This window comes from Mangifera indica, chromosome 14, assembly GCF_011075055.1.
Source record: "Mangifera indica cultivar Alphonso chromosome 14, CATAS_Mindica_2.1, whole genome shotgun sequence".
Taxonomy (NCBI): Eukaryota; Viridiplantae; Streptophyta; class Magnoliopsida; order Sapindales; family Anacardiaceae; genus Mangifera; species Mangifera indica.
In genome coordinates, this window is record NC_058150.1 from 8,366,871 (window position 1) to 8,388,432 (window position 21,562).

The 21,562-nt window shown below is 31.7% G+C and overlaps 2 protein-coding genes across 2 annotated transcripts; both read right to left on the minus strand.

Annotated features, from left to right (window-relative positions):
- Window positions 1-2,746: 2,746 nt before the first annotated feature.
- On the minus strand, window positions 2,747-7,230 carry LOC123197049 (hydrogen cyanide synthase subunit HcnC). Its single transcript, XM_044611231.1, has 9 exons — window positions 6,751-7,230; window positions 6,043-6,192; window positions 5,619-5,833; window positions 5,448-5,518; window positions 5,159-5,321; window positions 4,631-4,805; window positions 3,497-3,655; window positions 3,277-3,365; window positions 2,747-3,012 (listed from the first exon to the last, which is right to left on the minus strand). The coding sequence occupies exons 1-9, from the start codon at window positions 7,118-7,120 to the stop codon at window positions 2,917-2,919; spliced, it is 1,488 nt and encodes a 495-aa protein (XP_044467166.1). The 5' UTR covers window positions 7,121-7,230; the 3' UTR covers window positions 2,747-2,916.
- Window positions 7,231-10,781: 3,551 nt separating this feature from the next.
- LOC123197079 (serine carboxypeptidase-like 20) lies at window positions 10,782-14,667 on the minus strand. Its single transcript, XM_044611265.1, has 14 exons — window positions 14,348-14,667; window positions 14,103-14,248; window positions 13,686-13,762; window positions 13,413-13,535; window positions 13,200-13,302; window positions 13,094-13,131; window positions 12,922-13,023; window positions 12,355-12,435; window positions 12,011-12,253; window positions 11,700-11,765; window positions 11,498-11,619; window positions 11,270-11,383; window positions 11,121-11,166; window positions 10,782-11,038 (listed from the first exon to the last, which is right to left on the minus strand). The coding sequence occupies exons 1-14, from the start codon at window positions 14,491-14,493 to the stop codon at window positions 10,955-10,957; spliced, it is 1,491 nt and encodes a 496-aa protein (XP_044467200.1). The 5' UTR covers window positions 14,494-14,667; the 3' UTR covers window positions 10,782-10,954.
- Window positions 14,668-21,562: the final 6,895 nt, after the last annotated feature.

Genomic DNA, 21,562 nt, shown 5'->3' on the forward strand with positions numbered 1-21,562 from the left:
GACATTCTAGCCCCGACTTTGATTGATCTGCGTTAAGTAAAAGATCAAAACAAAGTGAACAAAGAGTTGTTTATAAGCATGGGTGACAGAAGTTTTCACAGGACCAAATACTGCATTATTGAGAGTAAATTACGATTTCCACACTAAAAGGTGTTTGCTCCGATATATAAAAATATTACACTAATTGTTTATTTTTTATTATTAACATTATTTGGATCGTAAGATAATTAACATTAATTTAAATATTAAAAAATTATCAATATAATATTGATTTATTATAATTATATTCTTATTTATTTATTTTTTAAGACAAAAATATATTAATTGTCAATTAATATAACAAATAACATAAAAAATATTTTCAAGAAAAATTAAATTAAATACCCTACTGTTTATACCATTAACAAAACTACCACCATCTTTCTTCATCAAGCAAAAATACCTTAAAAAGGTGAAATGATGATATTGTCCCTTACATAATTTCATAAAACATGAAAGGATTTTCACAAAAGCACTGTGCTTGTCAAAAATTCATTTCGCTATACACTGAAAGTTACTGTTCACCATCATGAAACGTCACAAAACCATCAATTTTGCTGAATATTTCTAGTTCGTCGGTGACAAAAATAGCCAATAAAGTTAGTAATTCATTCTTTATCAATTTTTAATCAATTTGGTGTTAATATTTCACTTATTTGATGAAGATTTTTCATGATTTAGAGTTAGAGTTTCCAGTATGAACTATGATTTTATGGGTCAATTTTTACGTGTTTTAAATGAATTTTTTGAGGACTTTTGTCTATAGTATGCATAGATTTGTTTAGTGTTGAAATGGGAGTCGAAAATTTCATTTTTTTGTTTAAAATTGTGGCAGAGACATTGTTTCAAAATAAATATATATGACTCGTGTATCACGAAACATATATATTCATCCAAAAACAGTTGGGTTTTTAGAGTTTTCGTGATAGGGGGAAATGCAAGTTTTTAAACAGTATGTAACCTTTGAGATATTTTGCCGTAGGGAAAAAATAAAAGTTTTTCAACGATGATTCTTTGTGATATATCATGATAGGGAGGAAAAAGCAAGTTTTTAAACAATGACCCTTTGTGAGATTTTGTGATAGGGGGAAATTACTAGTTTTTGGATTTTGACGGGTAGATTGTAATTTAATGGGCTTAAGGGGGGGGTGGGGAATGATGTTTTCAGGGTTAGAGGCATATTTAATTATGAGGTTTATGAGGAGGCCAATTGAAATTGTTATGGATTTTGGGGTTAAAAAAATTGTCATGTTTTCAAGGGGGCAAATGAAAATTTTCCATGAATTTGGGGTGAAGTGAAATGTCATAAATTTGGGGGGTAAATTGAACATTGCCATGAATTTGGAGGAAATTGAAATTTTTGTTATCCTAGAGTTTTCCGATGTGTAGTTTTCAAATTTCTAGTTTATTTTTTTGAATTATTACGATAATTGATAGATTTTTATTTATTTAAGAGATATGTACCTTTCATACTAAGGGTTTTAGATGTGTAGATTTCGAATTTCTCATCAGTTTTTTCTAAATATGAGATTTATCAAGGGCAAATGGAAATTTGTCACGATTTTGGGGGGACAAATTGATATGTTTACTATCATAAGATTTTTCGACATATACTTTTCAATTTTACAATATGTGTTTTTCGAATTATTACGATAATTGATAGATTTTACTTATTTAGGAAATATGTAATTTTCATACTAAGGTTTTTAAACATATCGATTTCTAATTTTCTGTCATTTTTTTTTAAATAAGAGGTGTATGAGAGGACAAATTAAAATTGTTATAGATTAAAGGGCGCAAACAGAAATTTGTCATGATTTGGGGTGGGAGGGCTAACTAAAGGTTTGCTATCCTAGAGTTTTGCGACATATAGTTTTCAAATTTTCAGTCCATTTTTTTTTGAATAATTACAATAATTGATAAAATTTACTTATTTAACAGATATGTTCCTTTCATTTTAAGGGTATTTATGTGTAGATTTTTCAATCCATTTTTTTTAATTATTCTAATAATATTATGAAAATTATCATGCTAACGATTGTTTTATTGTTTGACAAAAAGATTCAAAAAAAAAAAAAAAGAAGACGTTAGGAGCACCAAAGCGAGCAAAAAAGGGAGCAAAAAGGGAAATTCAGATTTCCCGATGAGAGTCTACACTTCCCGACGGAGATAACAACCTGATTAAAAAGAAAACCCATAGCCCCAATCATGTCTACATTAACCTAAAGGCAGCTACAAATGTTTGAGAGGATATACTTTGGATATTTTCTTTGGTTTAGAGACATAAGATTCAACTCAATCTTAGTCCTCTCATTTATATTGAGAGGGATTATCAGACATGATATGAGAGATCAATTATAGTTTCGAATCAATGGGATTGACGTGAGGTTCGGCCCATATGAGTTTGCTCTTGTTATTGGTCTTCACTTCTCCACGTTCACTGACATTGCAATGTATATGTCACGAGATATCAGAAACAGGATTAGAGACATATTTCAGGTATGTACATTGTTGTTATGAAGTCGATTGCATGAAGTTAATCCTAACAAAGTGATAACTTTTCATTCTTCGTAATTTCAGGATAAACGATTGCTCTACATAGTGGACCTCCCAATACTGCGAGTAAAGGGGTGATTAACATCGGCTCACAGGGAGATAATCTTCTAGCGATGTCCTCTCATAGGGAGATGGTGTTGATGTACATCCATAATTAAATGTATTTTTTCTAATATATATTAGTAATTGAAAACATTAAATTCCTACCTCAGTCCATCATAGGGGTACAGATGGTTAACTTGATATCACAAGAGGCTTTTCCCACCAAACCTCTTCCTTCATACATTGAGAGAGTAACATTAACCTATTTTATCAACTGTGTTAGTTACATCGACCTTGAACGGCAAATGTTGCTCCATCAACCTTTAAGGGATTTTGCAATACCATATCAGCAACCATTTCTGCAGTCCCCAAAGCCTGAAAAGTGGGCCAAAATGGTCAATGATTTCTCCATTACTTTTAGTTTATGAAACTCAGCCAGACAATTGTGGTAAAATCTGCAACTGTTGAACTATAAAAGATAATTGATAAAAAATATACTAAAAACATAACAAATTAAGTGATAGCACATAACTCTACATTTTGGTTTCAAACTGTTAAAAAAAATGTATAATAACCACTCTACTTTAAAAACTCAGCAGTAAATCTTTATACTCTTCAGAGTTAAAAAGAAATTCTTACCAAAGAAAGTCCTTCTCCTTCATGACCAGTTGCAAGGAATACATTTGATAGACTGGGGACAGGCCCAATAACGGGTTTTCCATCAGGCACTGAAACCAGGAAATTTTCATATCACACTTCATTAATTTTATAGATGACAACTTCACAATCATAAATTTTGGGTGGTTAAAATCCAAGAATCTGAGGAAAAAATCGCAAATCAAAGAAGATATGGACTTACTGTAAGGGCGCAATCCTATCCTCACTTTTCTGCTCCTACTTAAGTCTGTGAGAGAAAAGTCTCTTAATTTGGGAAAGAACTCTGCAGCCCGTGTCCATATACGTTCGATTACTGATTCATCCACTTCTGTGTTGAACCCTACAAACTGGCGGCTGGTCCCTGCAATTTCAGATGATAAACTTAAGGGCAGGCTAGCATGTGTGGTAACTTTCAAAAATGACCTACTGCATATCAGTATACTAGAAAAAGACTAAGATATAAGCCTTAAGAGTAACATATATCAAAAACCATCTTATCTTATGATAGAGCTCTAATTACTAAGGTTTACCCACATAGGTGCAAAATTTGGACCAAATAGAATGAACCAATGAATGGGGGTGGGAAGATGGTGATCCAGGGAGATCACAGCAGCATTTGAGCATGGCCACGTGAATTTAAATGGCTGGTGAGGTAGCTAAATGGTTATGCAGAAAGAACAAATGAGGTAGGAAAAGGAGAGAAGAAAATTTTGTTGTCGGTTGTAGTTTTGGGCAAGAGCTAGCCTCTAGAATGGCCAGGAATCTTTGAAGTGTTCCTTGGGTCATTTCTCTGCTTTCTTATTTTTAATCTTTTCCAGTTTTGTAAGCCAAGAGGTGGAATGTAGAGTCCTCTTCCTAGTAATTATCTCTTGATCAATAAACAACCCTTTTGAAGTAATTTAACAGTCTCTGTAATTGTTGTATCTGATGTTTGCATTGCAAATTTTCTCTTCATCTGGGCTCTGATCATCTTATTTAAAAAAAAAAAAACAATTATAATTAAAGAAAAGCTTACACATAAATCTGCACAACAATGTCCTCTTTGAGCAAGAGGATATATACGAGATAGAGACATTGCAATAATTGGCTTAGGTGATATTCCACATAAATTTGATGCTATAACAAATAGACAGAACCAGGAAGTTCCTATGCTAAAGCTAAAAAACAGAAACAAAATAATAAGCATTAATGCCAAGATGGATATGCAAAATAAATGCTTCTAAGAAAAAGTAGAAAATATCATGATCACTTAAAACAAAGTATGCCGATGCTAATGTTATTTTTTATCATTATATAGAAAAAGGTCAAAGCAGCTGCACTGGAGTATTCAGTTTACCAAGAACAAGGTTTCCTGTCATGTCTGTAGTGGCTCCCATTGAAACAGACAACATCTGCCCATTCTCCTCCAATTCTTGATGCAGAGTCAGATTATTATGAAAAGTATAACCCACCTCCATTGTACCATGATTCAATTTAAGAAGATTAAAATTCTCAAGCACAAGCAAGTGGCCCTGTAAGAAGATCCAATGACAGAAATCATCAGGCTTAAAAATTTTGACTGAATTCCATTTCAAGATCCCAAGACTGAAACATGAATGATAACCGGTGGGGATGATGGCATGAAAAAATTTGGCAAATGAAGTGAATTGTAAAGTCAGCATCTCAAGAATTACACAGTTAATAAAATTCATCCTATCTATTTTAACCAATAATTTAAGAAGTTTAGAAACATGGTTAAGAGTGAAACAAGAGATCCATAAATGATATAAAGATTCAATACAAAAGAAGTTCTGTAAAACTCGAATACCACAAACCAACGGATAAACTAATTATGTACAAGTTAGTTGACATCCTGGATTCAAACCTTTCGAGGCTTTACAGGGACATCCAATATAATATCTGTTTCCCTAAATAGATCATGCATCAAAGATCCACTCCAACAACCAGCTGCAACTATGATAGCTTTTTTGCAGTATATCGTGTTTTTGGAAGTCTGAACTGCTTCAATCTCACCTGTGCTATGAGATCTGAGTAAAGTATAAGAACCATTAGAGTTGCTCAGCGCACAATATCACCTCTGACTTGAAAAATCTGCTATAGACCTTCAGTGTCAGCACAGGATTTGGGTACAGCACAAAGAGAATACAACATACCTTAATAAACATTTAACAGGGTCATGGAAGAACTCTGCATACCTTCCTTTTGATATGAAATCTCTGTTAACCTACATATCAGTCATGTCAACATTGATATACAAAATATGGGCCAGAGGCAACTAAAACATGATACAAAGATCAACAAGTATATTCCTAAATAAAAGGGACCTTTTCAATATATGCAACAGTATGCAAAGCATCTAACTGGCAGTCATCCGGTAAAAAGGCAGCCCCACTATGTTCTCCAATCATTAATTCAGGTTCCTTTCGAAGCAAATCACTGCCAGGCAAGTATTCAGCTCTCAACCCAGCTTCAGACAATTGCTTCACCCTGTCTTGCAACATGAGCAACTCTTCAGGATCCCTACCAATTAACAAACTTCCTGTAAACCAGATCACAATACTGTTACTATCACCATATCCATTACAACAATATAGTTTCAACTAATAATTGGGTTCACTATTGAAATAAGAAACCCACAAGCCCATTAACAGATTACTAACGAATTAATTTGACATTTTCTGTTCAGGAAGAAAACTAGTAACTATAACAATGTATCATAAAGCAAAACTCAATATGAAATTTACATACCTGTCTTTTTCCATCCCAATACTTGAAGAGGGTCCAAGCCTTGATCACTTACACTCTCTGCAAACTTCTTCCACAATTTATGACTTCTCATTGCCAAGTCCCATTTGTCACTCCCAGGTGTTTTGTGTATCATCCATATGTAGCCCTGCCCTAAAAGTAAATAAAAAATTTAATAAATCCTCCAAACCGAGTAATCTTACATTTCCCAGATAAATTCTCAAAATTCTTGTTCCAAAAAAATAAATACAAACTTAAAATTATCCTCTCAAATTATATCCCAAAACTTTATGCCCTTCACCACATGAAACTGGCATATAAATAAGAGTTTTACTACGTATACAACTTATATTCACTCGTCAACATGTATGAAAAAATTTGCATGAAAGAGTTGACATTTTATCTATATTAATTGAGTACTTATTAAGTTGACTTTTATCTACATTCATCACACATCAGTTTGCATGAAAGGAATTTGTATAATAAATTTGTACCTCTATTATTATGCTATAAGAGTACTCCATAAATAATAAACACCATTAAAGCTCGACCATCGTATCATTTCATAAGATAAATTATCAATAATTTATTTTTGAAAAAAATCTCAATTTTGTTTTTTTTTTTTTTTCCTTCAAGTTTTACCAGCACAAAATAAATTCCCGATTTTGCTGCTACTATACAAGAAAGTTAGTTTAGTTTTTAGGTATTTACCGGCACCGGTGGCACCAGAACAAGGGAGGGCTTTGTCAACAACAGCAACGGACAGATCCGACCCGAGAAGAAACTGGCGGGCGATGGTCAATCCGATTATGCCAGCACCGATTATCACAACATCGAATGTATGACATGAAACCCTGCTTGAATTGATGGCGGAAACGTGAAAGGATCCGGGTCGAAATCGGGTTTTCTCCAATGAAAGCGTTTTGTTGCCGAACAAGGTTGACTTGAATGGCAAAGCAGAGAATACAGTACTAGCAGTAGTTGAAGTGGATGAACACGAATGTTTCTTTAAGAATGATACAGTGCCGTTTTCGTTTACAAAAGTAGGATTTGGTGAGGAATGCAGCGAGGTCAGAGCCATTTTTGGCAAGGAAGGAAAATATAACGACTCTCAGACCAGCTTCCTTTTATCTAACTTCCAAGTTCGACCTCGGCCTACTCCACAGTAATCAACATAGCAAGTTACACTCGGGATGAGTAAGGCTGACGGCAAGTCTGTCAATTGAATTGCACAAAGCTTAGAGGGCTAAAGGTATATTTTTAAACTTTTGGGGGTAATTAGAATTTATGATAATATAGGGTTTTACAAAAGTATGGCCCTGCAAAAGGAAACTGTTAGTTATCATATGCATTTTTACAAAATATAAACATAAAAATTGCCTCAGCAAGAGAGAACCAAGATGAAAGAAAATTTACCCATCATATGAGTGTCTAATACACAGAAACAGTTGAAGAGTTGTGCCACCACCGATTAGGGATGGCAATTTGAGTCTGACTTTAGGGGATCTGACCCTCCCCAACCGTAATGGGGAGGAGATTCCCTGATAGAAACGAGGAAGGGGATAGAGACGGAGATGAAAAAAATCCCCACAATCGGGGCCGGTCCAAAGATGGGGATACATGTGTCCCCTCCCCACCCCTATCCTCGTCCCTTTATATTAATATCTTTATTTAAAATATTAATATATTTTTATAATTTTAAATTATTTATATTTTTCAAATTTATTTAGGTTTTTGTTGTGTATATTAAAGAAGATAATATATTATATTTATGATATTTGAAATAGCAGATTATTTTTAATTTTGCTTAATTTTGTTATTTAATATATTTATATTGTATTTACAAGGTAAAAAAATATTTTTTTTTTACGGGTACGGAGAGGAGATTTTTTCCCGCCGAGATGGGGAGGGGATTTTTTCTTTGCGGGGAGGGGACAGGGAATCATTTTCATCCCTGTAGCGGGGACGGGTCCCCTCCCCGCCCCTCCCCGTTGCCATCCCTACCACCAATATCTTTTTTTGTGAGACGTCTTTAGTGTTTTCCCATGCTCTGTGCAAGAAGGAAGTGTGAAGAAGACAACAGTTGCCCAAAATAACTCAACACAGCACAGCGTATCAACTTTGCAACAAGATATTTTTTTCTTTATGTATATAATTATAAATAACTTTTTATGTTATAGCAATAAATAACTTCAGTGTGATCAAAGCATAGTTGACACAATAATCATTCACTAAATAAATAAACGAAAAATTGATTATCCACATTTAGGGCTCTCACTATAGAGATTTCAAGTATGAGTGGTTAAGAAGCTAAATGCATTAATTGAATTCCAATTTTAGGGAAGTTTCTACTTTCTACACAATCATTAACAACCACACTGTTACGGAAAAATAGAAAGCTTGAATCATAAAATTAGTCTACAGAACTTTGATTTTGATGTTCTATGTATCAAAATTCACATATTTTCATGTAGAATTTGTTTAAGCAAAAATTTCATGCTAAAAATGCCAAAAAAGAATTTTATCTCTATAAAGAAATTCGAGTTTAAATTTCAAATCCATCGCAGTTCAACAACAAACCAAGACAGAGATTATATATACTCTTTGATACCAAATGTCGAGCATAAATTCATGTTTCTACCTATGCACTCACACAAAACATACAAAATAGAAACTATAATTGTAATTTGAATCAAACGAATTCAAACTGAGTTAAACTGAGTGGAGTCAAGTTGGATCAGAACTAACAAAATCAGGTTAATTGGGCCGAATCATGACTCAATTGGAGGTTGAGGACCATATCTAGCTAACATGTTGGATGCATATGGTTTTCATAGACGACATATCATCCATGTTTTTATTAAGGAGATTAAAAAAAAAAATTGCAATTTTACGATGAGAGTTGGTTTCATTGTATGATTGATTTATATACATTATTTAATAATAAAATTTTTTATTTAATTAATTTGTTTTTCTTATTTTTATGCACATAGTTTTGTTGAGAATAACAATTATTTTAGACCTAAAATAAATATAAAGTTTATCCATTAAGTTATAAGAAAATAGATACGTTGTATTATATAAAAGATAATACTTATTCTTAAAGAATTTATTGTCATTATTCATATATTTTATTTTTTTATTTAAGTAATCATATATTTTATTTCTTTATTTAAATAATTGGATTTGTGGATTATGGGTAAGTGAGAGAATGACAATTTTTTCTATATTAAAATTATGAACCAAGATACAAACAAAATGGAAACCAGATCAATGGAGTAACCCAAAACACATAGCCTTGAACTCTTAAGTTTAAACTACAGGGTTTGGATTTTTATTTTAAAGAAAACAATTGACATGTCATTTGTTGAATCTGGGCGCATACACATCGGCTGAAGGGAAAATGAAAATGGGCGTATGACATGTCAACTGGTGGCCATCCTTGACCTATAGCCGGTCCTTTTTCGAGTCGTTTGACCTGAATCGTAAAATCAACATAAATTGATCTATAGAACTCTGATATATTAAAATTCTTATATTTTCATGTACAATTCATATAAGCAAAAAGTTCATACTAAAAATGTCAAAAAAGAATTTTATCTCTCTAAAAAAATTCAGATTTAAAGTTAAAATCTATGATAATTTAACAACAAACTAAGACAAAAATCGTATATACCCTTTGATACCAAGTACTAGACATAAATTTATGTTTTCACCTATATACTAACACAAAACATATAAGATAGAAATTATAATTATAATTCAAATCAAACAAATTCAAATTGAATTTAATCGAATAGAGTTAGGTTGGCCCGAATCCAACACTTCTATCAAGTGAGACTTTTTTGAAAGTGATTTTTTTTATTGAAACAAGTTCTCTTATTAATACTTTGCATCCTCCTTCTAATGCATGTTTTTTAATTATATAGTAGCCTGTGGTTGTCTACTCCAGCCTTTAATTGCCTCTTTTCCAGAAACAGTGTAGTTGTTAAGGACGGTGTAAAAGTAGAAACATGCCCAAAACTAGAATTCAATTAATGCATCTAACACCTAACTCCTAGCTTCCTGGCCACTCATGATGAAAGTCTTTATAGTGAGAGCCCTATATGTGGATGACCTTTTTCCGTTTCTTCAGTGAATGATTATTGTGTCAACTGTGCTTTAATCACACTGAAGTTATTTATTGCTATAACACAATAGTTATTTATAATTATATATATATATATAAAGTAAAAAAATATTTTGTTGCAAAGTTGATACATTGTGCTGAGTTATTTTGGGTAACTGTTGTCTTCTTTGCACTTCCTTCTTGCACAGAGTATGGGAAAACACTGAAGACGACTCACAGAAAAAGATATCGGTCGTAGCAGAAACCCTTCAACTGTTTGTGTATATCAGATAATCATATGTTAACAATTTGTATATTTACATTTTGTAAATATGTCAATAGAAAATTTCTAAGTTAGAATGCCCCTCTAGCATTTTAAATGAAACGTAGCACTTCAATTGAAATTGGTCTTTCAGAATTTGTGGACCAAAAAGTTTGAAAATGTCATTAACTTAAAAAAATCACCTCTTTCAGCCCAAAATCTAATTGATTAACAAGTTATATTTCGATATAAATACCTTATTAAAGGTTTTTTCTTTTGGGTTATTATCAATTGACAGTGAGGTCATATATAAAATTATTATTCATCAAAGATTTTCTTCATCAAAATAAAATAGGTATTGCATATGCAAAATACATCTAAAATGCAGCCAATTTAATTCATTCAACCTTGCTATCTGGATATAATTTATTGATATATTTTCAGCCATAAAGTCTGATGACCTGAAAGACTCAGGAAACAACAATGTTGTCTTTCCCAATCAAGCAGTATGTATACACACAACGCCACAATTCCATGCATTTCTTTCATATTGGTTTTCCAGCCAAGAATCGACTGTAGAAGTCCAGCGCCTCTAGCGGTTTGTATTCTGGAACAGTATGTCCAGCTCCCTGCACCGAACCAATCAAAAACAAAGGTTACATTTTAGGCATGATTTGCACTAGAAGCTTATATAGCATTTAAAAAGAGCACCTTTATGGTTAAAAAGGTGAGGCCATTCTCATATCCTTGAGTATATCTGCAATTTATAAGATCAGTCAAAATGGATGTTTCCTGAAGTAGAAAGAAAGATAATTACTTCAATAACAAATGAAATATTGAAAATATGTTAGTAGAAGTACCCAGCAACTTGTCCATTAGAGGTCCAAGGCCTCCATTTATCGACAACTTTGTATCCGATAGACCTTGTCCAGGCTTCACTGCCAGTGAATGGAACACACATATCATGATCCCCACTGCAAGAATAGGAAGAAAAATAAATTTCATTAGAAACAATGCAATGAGACAATAGGTTGTTGCACGAGTGTCAATGCAGTATGCAATATTGACGTTAATGTTTGGAGACCTACCTGAATATAAGGGCCCGATATCCCCTGGCAGTGAGGTTCTTGTGGTATTTGATCATGCTCCCAGCGTCATGTTTAAAAAAAATGTTGTCTGAACATAATTGCCAATCACCCACAAGGCTTCCCTGTTGGATCACAACGATCATGAAAACACAGTTTCTAAACTTTACACTGACCAAAAAAAAAAGAGAGAGAGATCACTGACCTCTTCAGCATGAATTGCTTGTCTAACTGCTGGACTGTTGAGCCATAAAGTAGCAATTTCATCATCCTACATAGTATTAAATTCAACAATGAGCTTCAATATGATTCTCAACAGTGTACCAAGATAAAGTCAACTACGAATAAACCAAGCTACAACTATATTGACAATGAAGTGAAATGTAGCTTAGCTTGTGTTTTGACTTGGAAAGCTGAGCATATGTCGAAAACAGGTCTCTCAAATGACATTTATATGACCTTGAGAAACCAAAGAGAAATAGAGAAAAGTCCAAGGATTGTTTCCTAGTGGCTTACGGTGCATGGAACAGAGACACTATTGAGGAGTTGGGGCCAAGTTGGAACAATTCCATCTCTCACAGGAGCTCTAAAAGGCCAGGCACGACCAAACATCCTTTTCCTCACGGGAAGAGGCCGGTTAGTCTCACCCAACTTCCGGAAGCTGGAAGGTAGCATTAAGTGAGCAGCCATGTTCTCTGATGACTCAGTGCCATGATAGCATGGTTCCAGAATGTCATATATGTTTAGTCCGTCTATATCCTGAAATTTATAAGATTCTTAAGAATAAATGGAAATGCGTGGATCATATTGCCTGGCCTTATCTAAAATCATTATAAGAAATTACAATGCAGTTATATTACCTCGTCAACTTCAGCAAGTTTACTGTTACAAGTCTCACGCTCTGAATTATAGTAATTTCCATTGCACTCCTTTTGCACCTCCTGCCACATAGTGTAACAGATAATACATCGTGATATTTTGTGTTGGGAAAACACTTCAAAGGTATCTGATAAGAGATCTAAAAGTTTCAGAAATGAAAAATTAAAACCATCAACCAACAAAAACTTTTACAAGAATACATCATGTAGTATAAAAATTGATGCAGTTACTTCTCTTAATTCTGGAAATGGAAATTATTTTGAGCAAATACTTAAAATCTCTTGTTTGGTTTCTTTCCTGCAGACTGAGGTATCCTTTGAAACCTCATGACTCTACCATTTTAGTACCTCAGTATAAAATTGGAAAAGCTTTTCCACTAGAAGAAATAACATCAAGAAAAGAATCTTTTTGGGTTAATAGATCAAGAATATAAACTGCAGCAACATTAGTTCCACAAACAAGAATATAAGTAAAATGTATTTACTACTAGGGACTCAGAAGAAAATAGCATGCAAATGCTCTATACCATGATAAGTTGGTCCACCCACCTCAAATAGCTCATCTGAGATCAAGCCCATCCCATGTGCGAATGGAACAAGAGCGTTTCCATCAAACTCAGGATCGGTAACTCCGTTCCCGACCAAATATCCCTGTATACATTGAATAGAGGTTGATACCAAGAAATATAACTTCACTAAAGAAATTTTTAAAGATGCATACCTTGAAGTTGAGAACAGGCTTTACACCGGCATCAATTCCTGTGTGAAATCCACAGTAGTACATTAGGATTAACCCAAAACAACAATACAGAAAAAAGAAGAACTACCTTTCACAACTTCATAAGCAAGCGTTGGCACGTATACTCCAGCATATGACTCTCCCGAAATAAAAAATGGGTTGTCAAGGAACTCCGGGTATAACTCAAACCACTGATTGCACAGGCACAAGTTGTTCAAACGTAAATTTCTTAGAAATAAGAAAATATGGATACCTATAACATAGCCAGTGTGCCAAACTAGTCACCACTCCCTTTAATTACCTTGAGGAGAAATGTGTGCGTATCAGAGGCAGTCTTTTTGTCACCAGTAATGTAGTCAGTTTCATTTTTTGAGTAAGAAAGTCCAACACCGGCAGGGGAATCTAGATATATAACACTGGAAACCTGAGACTCAAAACAATCACAAATGAGATAATTTACACATAGGAAGAAAAGATATGACTAAAACTAGAGTAACATTCATTCATAAATTTATAGTGCTAAACGGTTAAATTTTGTATAAACAAACAAAATAACCTAATCAAGAGTGTAAACCTTGGACCAGCTGTATGGATTAAGATGCAATTTGAGCACAGTTTCCTTTGTCGTTGCTGCTTCAAAATTGAAAGGCCCTGCAATATCCAATGAGGACAAAAAGAACAAGGGATGAGTACAAAGAGAAAGAACAAAGATTAAGGAGGCCAAAATAGAAAGTATCGCTAGTAAAATAATAGAAGATTACATAATTTGAAGGACATAGAATAGATCATCTATGCTTGACTAACAAACATTTGATATGTGTTTTTGGTTAGAATTATCTGTCATATGGACTGACATGATTCACAACAAGGCAATCCAAAACAAATGGGTCTTTTTGTTATAGAACAGAATGAGTATACACACAACAATTCAAACATATAATAAGACATAACATAAAAGCTATTATAAAGCAAAACTAACTGAATTGATTACCGTGCTCATAAACAAAGCCATCAAAGCTGGAGCATCCTGGTCCACCATTGAGCCACAGAACCACAGGATCTTCTGATGGATTCCCTTCAGATTCAACGAAATAATAAAATAGATTCTTGCCATGACTTTCATCAATAGTCACATACCTTCATAATCCCACCACAGTTAAAATCATAAATACAAGCATGAACTGGGAACTGTTGAAATAGCCAAAAAAGAAATGAAAACATAAAAAATAAAAATACCCAGAATAATGTTTGGAAGGAAAGGAGTCAGAGAAGCCAGGAAGCTGAGTGATGAGAGCAGTTTCAGGGGAAGATTGTGAGAGAAAAACATGGTTGAAGAAGTAAAAAACCCATAGATGGTAGAAAATTAGGCTAGTCTTAGCCATGAAGGATAAAAAAGAAAAATGAGATACTTTTGAAGAATATGTTAAAATAAAAGGACACCCTTTGATTGATGGACCTTTGATCTCTGAAAAGATTTATACAAGTGGAAATGGAGCCAGCGCAAGTTGTTAAACTACTATTGCTTACAAGCCAAGAACAAAGATTAAGAGTAAGACAAACGGATGAAATATATGAAGAAACCTTGGCTTTGCCTACACAAATTCCATAATGCAACAGTATGTGGAACAGAACAAATGATTGTGTGACATGTGGATCTGGAACTTACTGAACTTCTCACTGCTTAGCTATAGCTACACAATGGTCCTACGCAAACTTAAGGCCCCTAGGGTTTAAGCTATTACTTTTTGGTCCACTAGAATAAAAAAGTATCATTTTGATTCCTGCATGAGAGAGTAAATATATTACTTTCTGATTTTACTAAAGATTTATGTGTTCATTTTTAGATGTCAAAGTGTTGTTTAACATGCACTTAGTAAATTAAAGGTTAAAAAAGGGTCAAATGACTATTTCCCACCCAAGGTTTGATGCAAACCCAAATTTCCAACCATTAACTATCAAAAACTCAAATTCCACCTATCGGTTAAATTTTACTGATATTATTAGCGGTAAAATTATTCTTACTAAAATATTTTAAAAACTTAAAAATTTTTTAGATTTTCTTGGATTTAAATATAAAAATCTAACAAATTTTTCACCCAAAGTTTAAAAAATCAATATTTTTCCTTAGGGTTTTTTCAACCACCACTGCCAGAAGTCAAAGATGGCAATGACGGCGTTCTCCCTTTCTCATTGCTTCTCTTTCAATTGCGCTCCATTTCCAATTGTCATTAACCGAAGAAATCTGCCAACAAAGATGAATCATTCGTCTCTAGATGAAGACAATGCATCGTCGTTGTTTAAGAGATGATGACAATGCATCATCTTTCTCTGGAGACAAATAATGGTCTTTGTCAGTCAAGTTCCTCAATCGGTGACAGTCGAAAATAGAGTAAGGCTAAAAAAGAAGTCAGGAGAGAGGGAGAAAGTCGTCATCTCTGACCTTATAAAAGAAATATAAGTTTTTCAAACTTTAGATGAAAGAATTTGTTATTTTTTAAACCTGAAAAATGAAAATGTGATAAATTTTTATTTTTTTAAATATTTTTATTAAATAACAATTTTACTTTAACAATAATAACTAAATTTAACAAACAGATTGATACTTAAATTTTTAATAATTAAAGTATAGAAAATTGAGTTTGCATCAAACCTTGTGTGGGCAATGTCATTTGGCATTAAAAAAAACTATATTACAAAATAAATATAGTGTTACTACCGTGATTTTACAATTTTTTTTTTTTTTTGTAAGATATTTGATTATTGACACATCATATTTGGCCAATGGGTGGGGTAACGTTAACTTTATGTTTTAGGGTTTGGATTGGGTTAATGGAATAATAGAATATTGAATTTGGAATGACGTTGTGGTCCATACTTATCCTAAGTATCTTCAAGGTAAGTTTTTTTTTAGCTTAACGGACAAAATTAACAGGATGTATAATTTGACTTAAATTATAAAATCAAATCAAATTATTTAAAAATTATAGTTTAGTTTAGTTTAGTCTATAAAATAATTTAGTTTAGATTGATAAATTTTTAAAAAATAATTTTTATTTTGACTTGCACTTTGAGCGATTTCAAATCGAATCAAACTGTAAACCATATTTTTTAAAAACACATATATATATATATATATATATATATATATATATATATATATATATATAATTATATTCAACAAAAATTTTTAATAAATAATTAGGTGTATAATTTTTTTTTTTCATATTTATTTTACAATTTTATTTATATGTATAATTTATTTTTATATATATATCATATTTATTTTATATATGTATATTATGTTCTGAAAAACTATTAATATATATTAATATATATTTATATATATATATATATATATTAATAAATATATATATATATATATATCATATTTATTTTATTAATATATATTTATAAATGAATTGTTTTAATATATTCAAACCGAAATCTAAATCGAATCAAACTATATTTTTTTCAATTTAATTTGAAATCTAAAATGATTTAGTTTGATTTGAAAAATTTTTAAACTGTTTTTTTAATTTAATTTAAAAAGACTTTCACATCACATCAAATCAGATTGTGCACACCTATAAGAAAAACTTGTATTTATTTTTGCCTAAAAAAGCATGTTCAATAAACTGAGTGTAGTCATAAAGATTTTGGTCTGAAAACTTGGACTGGTCATAAATAAAAATAAATTTCACAGGGTAATTAGTTATAACTTTTTTGTTCCTCTTAGGAAACTTGTTTCCACATAGTAAAATCACATTATATTTCAAAAAATATATGTTATGTTACATTAAGCGGCTGTTTAGATTTTTTATTATTTAAATTATTTTGTTTAACTTACAAATAATAAAAGGCTCTGTTATTATTTTATAATAATAGTAATGTGGTAGGGAATATGAGAAGTAATCTAATTATTACTTCTATCTTAGATATTAAATGATTATTAACATAATCTCAATTTTATTATAATTATATTTTTATTTATTAATTTTTTAGGACAAAAAAATTTTATTTTTAATTAATATAACAAATAATATAAAAAGATTTTAAAATAATTATATCTAATGGTATTTAAATAAAATAATATAATAGTATTTTTTTATTACATCAACCAAACACAATAATTATTTATATATATCCATTTTTATCAAATTTTATCAAATATAGTCATTGTAAACTTTAATTCAGAATATAATTTAATATAAACACACATAAAATATAAAATACTGAATTCTTATATTAAATTGAATATAAAATTAACAATTAGAGATAAAAAAAAAATTGTTTGACTCATATATCTGAAATCGAAGATCTTTAAAAACCACCTAAAACTTGAAAATACGTTATGATAAGTATTCTGCTCCAAAAACCTCCCTATGACGGTTTTGAATAGGCAAACATATCAAAATTAGGTTTTGAATGGGGACCTAGCCTATTTATAAGAGATTATCTAGACACTCTCATTAAAGGTCCAATAACTGAGAGCTATACTAAACCGTCCATCTAGACTTATAACTTTTAAATATATTGGGCATATCTTTATTGATTATTCAAGTCCATCTGTAAACTGACATTGGACTATCTAATTACCCGATTTTATAAAAATAAAATATAATTAATGTTAGCTCATATAAGAAATTGCTAATATTCTCTCACTTGAGTAACATTAATTATTTTTATTTTAAGAAAAAGAAAACAATTTTGACTCTCGGATAATCAACAATTTTAATTTTTAGTGGCCACTATTTTATGAAACAAAATAGTTTAAAGATAAATTATATTATAATACTCCAGTTGATATATGATCATCAATAACGAACCAAGACATTACTTATGCACTATATCGACACAAGATCGTTATCGATTGCAATTACTAATTATCAAATCAATGTAGATCAAGTATGAGAGTGTGGTAGAATAGCACCTAACCAAGTGATCGTAAATAGTGTTATATTCTTGTTAGTCCTCTTTATGATTTCTCTCTAATATTTATGTTTCAAAAGAAACAATAGAAATTCCTTTGCTTTCAATGAAGCCTGTATATTTCAATTTTGCTTGAGACTAATGAAACATACTCATACAACTGTCATTCTCAAGGGAAACTTTATCTTGAAACACATATTGTACCTTAACTTATACATGGACATATATCCATACATAGATAAATATATATAATTAAGCATTCATATAATAAGTTTTGCAAAACTCATAATTATAATCAATAATCCGATAAAATAATGTTATAAAGTCAAACAGAGAATAACTAGAAATTACTTTAAGACTCTCACTAACCTAATGCATCAAAAGATTCTAACACACCTATATTTATCACATGACCTTTAAAAACAATGAGTCTGAGCCCTTTGGTTAAGGGATCGGCCAATATCGCATCAATACTAATATGTTCTACCATGATGTCTCCTTTCTTCACGAGGTCCTTGACTGTAAGATATTTTAACTCAATATGCTTTGACTTGCTACTGATTTTATTGTTCTTACAAAAGAACACAAATGCATAATTATCACAGTAGATCACAAGTGATCTAGAAATGGAGTCAATCACTCAAAGCTCAGAAATATAATTCTTCAACCATATTGCATAGGTAGATGCCCCATAGCAAGCAATAAATTTTGTATACATGGTTGAAGATGCTACTAATGTCTGCTTAACACTTTTCTAGGATATGGCCCCACCAACAAGTATAAAATGTACCTTGAAGTGGATTTGAAGTCATCAAGACATCCACTGAAGTCTGAATCAGAATATCTCACTACCTCAAAAGTTTCTATTCTTTTGTACACAAGCATGAAATCTTTAGTCCTCTACAAATATCTCATGATTTTTTTTGTTGCTACCCAATGATCAGGACCAAGATCAGCAATATATTGACCAAGAACATTTATCGACAAAGCTATGTTAGGTCTCATGCACACTTGGATATACATCAGTCTCTCAATCATATTAGCATATGGTTTATCTTTCACGAATGCCCTTTCAATATCATTTTGGAGACACTATTTGTTACTAAACCTATCTCTTTTTACAATAGGTACAACTCTAACTTCATAATTTTGCATTTGGAATCTTTTAAGAACATGTTCAATATATGCCTTTTGAGATAAACTGAGCAAACCATAATTTTTATCTTGATGGATTTCAATACCAAGAACAAAAGAAGCTTCCCCAAGATCTTTTATGTCAAAAGCTTTAGACAGAAACTGCTTAGTCTCATAAAACATACTACAATCATTGCTTGCAAGCAAAATGTCATCAACATAGAGTATCAAAAAAATAAACCTGCTCCCACTAAGCTTCACATACACATACTGATCAAATTTATTTCAATGAAGCTATGTGAAGTCACAACCTCATCAAACTTAGGATACCATTGTCGAGAGGTTTGTTTTAAACCATAAATAGACTTCTTAAGTCTACACACCATATGTTATTTCCCATCAACTACAAAACCATCTAGTTGTTTCATATACACCTCCTTATCAAAATTGTCATTGAGAAAAGTTGTCTTTACATCCATCTGATGAAGCTCCAAATCAAAATGTGCTACTAAGGCCATTATGATTCTGAATAAATTCTTTGAGGATATAGGTGAAAATGTCTCATTGAAGTCAATCTCTTCTCTCTGAGTAAACCCTTTTGCAACCAATCTTGCTTTGAATCTGTTTATCTTTCCCTTAGGATCTCTTTTAGTTTTAAAGACCCATTTACAACCAATCGGCTTGAAACCTTCAAGTAGCTCCACAAGATCCCAAACTTTATTTTCTTTCATGGATTGCATCTTATCTTCCATAGCCTTCATCCGCATGCCTACACTTGAGCTTTTAATTGCTTCAGGGAATGAAACTGAATCAGTCATATCTCCAATTTCATACTCATTTTCAATCAAATAAATATAGATATTTGAAATAGTAGCCCTCTTTTGTCTTGTTGATCTCTTAAGGGGTATCTCAACTATAACATCCCTCCCTAGAAGTACTATTTGTCAGAGAAAAAATGTTACGAATTAATATTTGGAGCATTTATTTTAAAACAAAATTTAAAATGAAATCTTTGCTAAAAATGTTCCAAATTATTCTGAAAAAAAGAAAACCTGAAAGTGAGTAAAAGATGTATATATCCCATATAAAAACTCATCTGAAAATATCTGAGATCATAGAGTAATCATGTACATGCCCCTAGATACAATTGTACAACTATCTAAATAGAGCCAAAACTTAACAATATCATATGTATATAACAAAAACCATAGATAACATATCCTAGTCTGGATCTATCTTCGTTGACCTTACCCTGCCTCGTAGCTACCTCGATCACCTATAACTGCAATTATGAAAGAAAATGAAGTGAGAGATAAAAACACTCAATAAAGGAAAAGAATTAAGTAAATTATCTCTTTTCATGTTCTAAATCATCCTCAAAACTTAATCTCACATCATAACCTCCTTAAGGAATTGAGAGGATAAGCTAATTCATCCTTTACTATTTGGACACATTTTGTCCCATCTGATGTCCATCTAATACTTTTTAGAAGCTAACTATATGGATTTGACACTTTTCTACGCTCGAGCTCTCTTTCTTTCTCTTACTACACCATTTCTGAATCTGAATTGTGTTCTACTATGAGCATATTTTACTATAAGCAGACCCTACTACAGGTTTATATTCTACTATGGATGTGTCCTACTATAAACGTGCCCTATTACAGACGATGTAGTGTAAAGTGCCCCCTCATAATTCATAGCATACACACGTGCATTATCTCTTACTAATCTTGTTTCCATCTAAAACTATCTATAACCCACCAAACCATACTCTCGGAATGATCCTTGAATCCTAAGCCCCAAATTCCTTTTCTTTCTTTTCCTTTTCTTTTTCTCTCCTTTCTTTCCTTTCTTTTCTTTCTTTTCTTCCTTTCCTTTTTCTCCTCCTTTTCTTTCTTTCTTTCTTTCTTTCTAAAAACTGTAAATTACTGTTCATTGGACTATTTATTTGATAGGGTAGTCTTTTTTTTTATGTAATTTATAGTCCAAACAGTCTCTAATTCATACAACTTATATATCATTAAAAAAAGAATTCAAAGAGCTTTCCAACAAACTATAATAACACTGATGATTCATCAGATAAGATAGTCAAAACGTATCATGAAATCAATGGCAAAAAATTATATTTGCTATTTATTTAGTAAGATAGTCTTTTTTTTCTTACAATTTAACAACCCAAACGGTCTCTAATTTGTACAAGCTATATATCATTGAAAAGAGAATTCAAAGCGCTTTCCGACAAGCTATAATAGCACTCATGATTCATTAGATAAGGTAGTCAAAACATGAGACGAATCAGTGGCAAAAAATTGTATTTACTATTTATTTAGTAAAACAATTGTTTTTCATAGAATTTAACACTTCAAACGGTCTCTAATTCATACA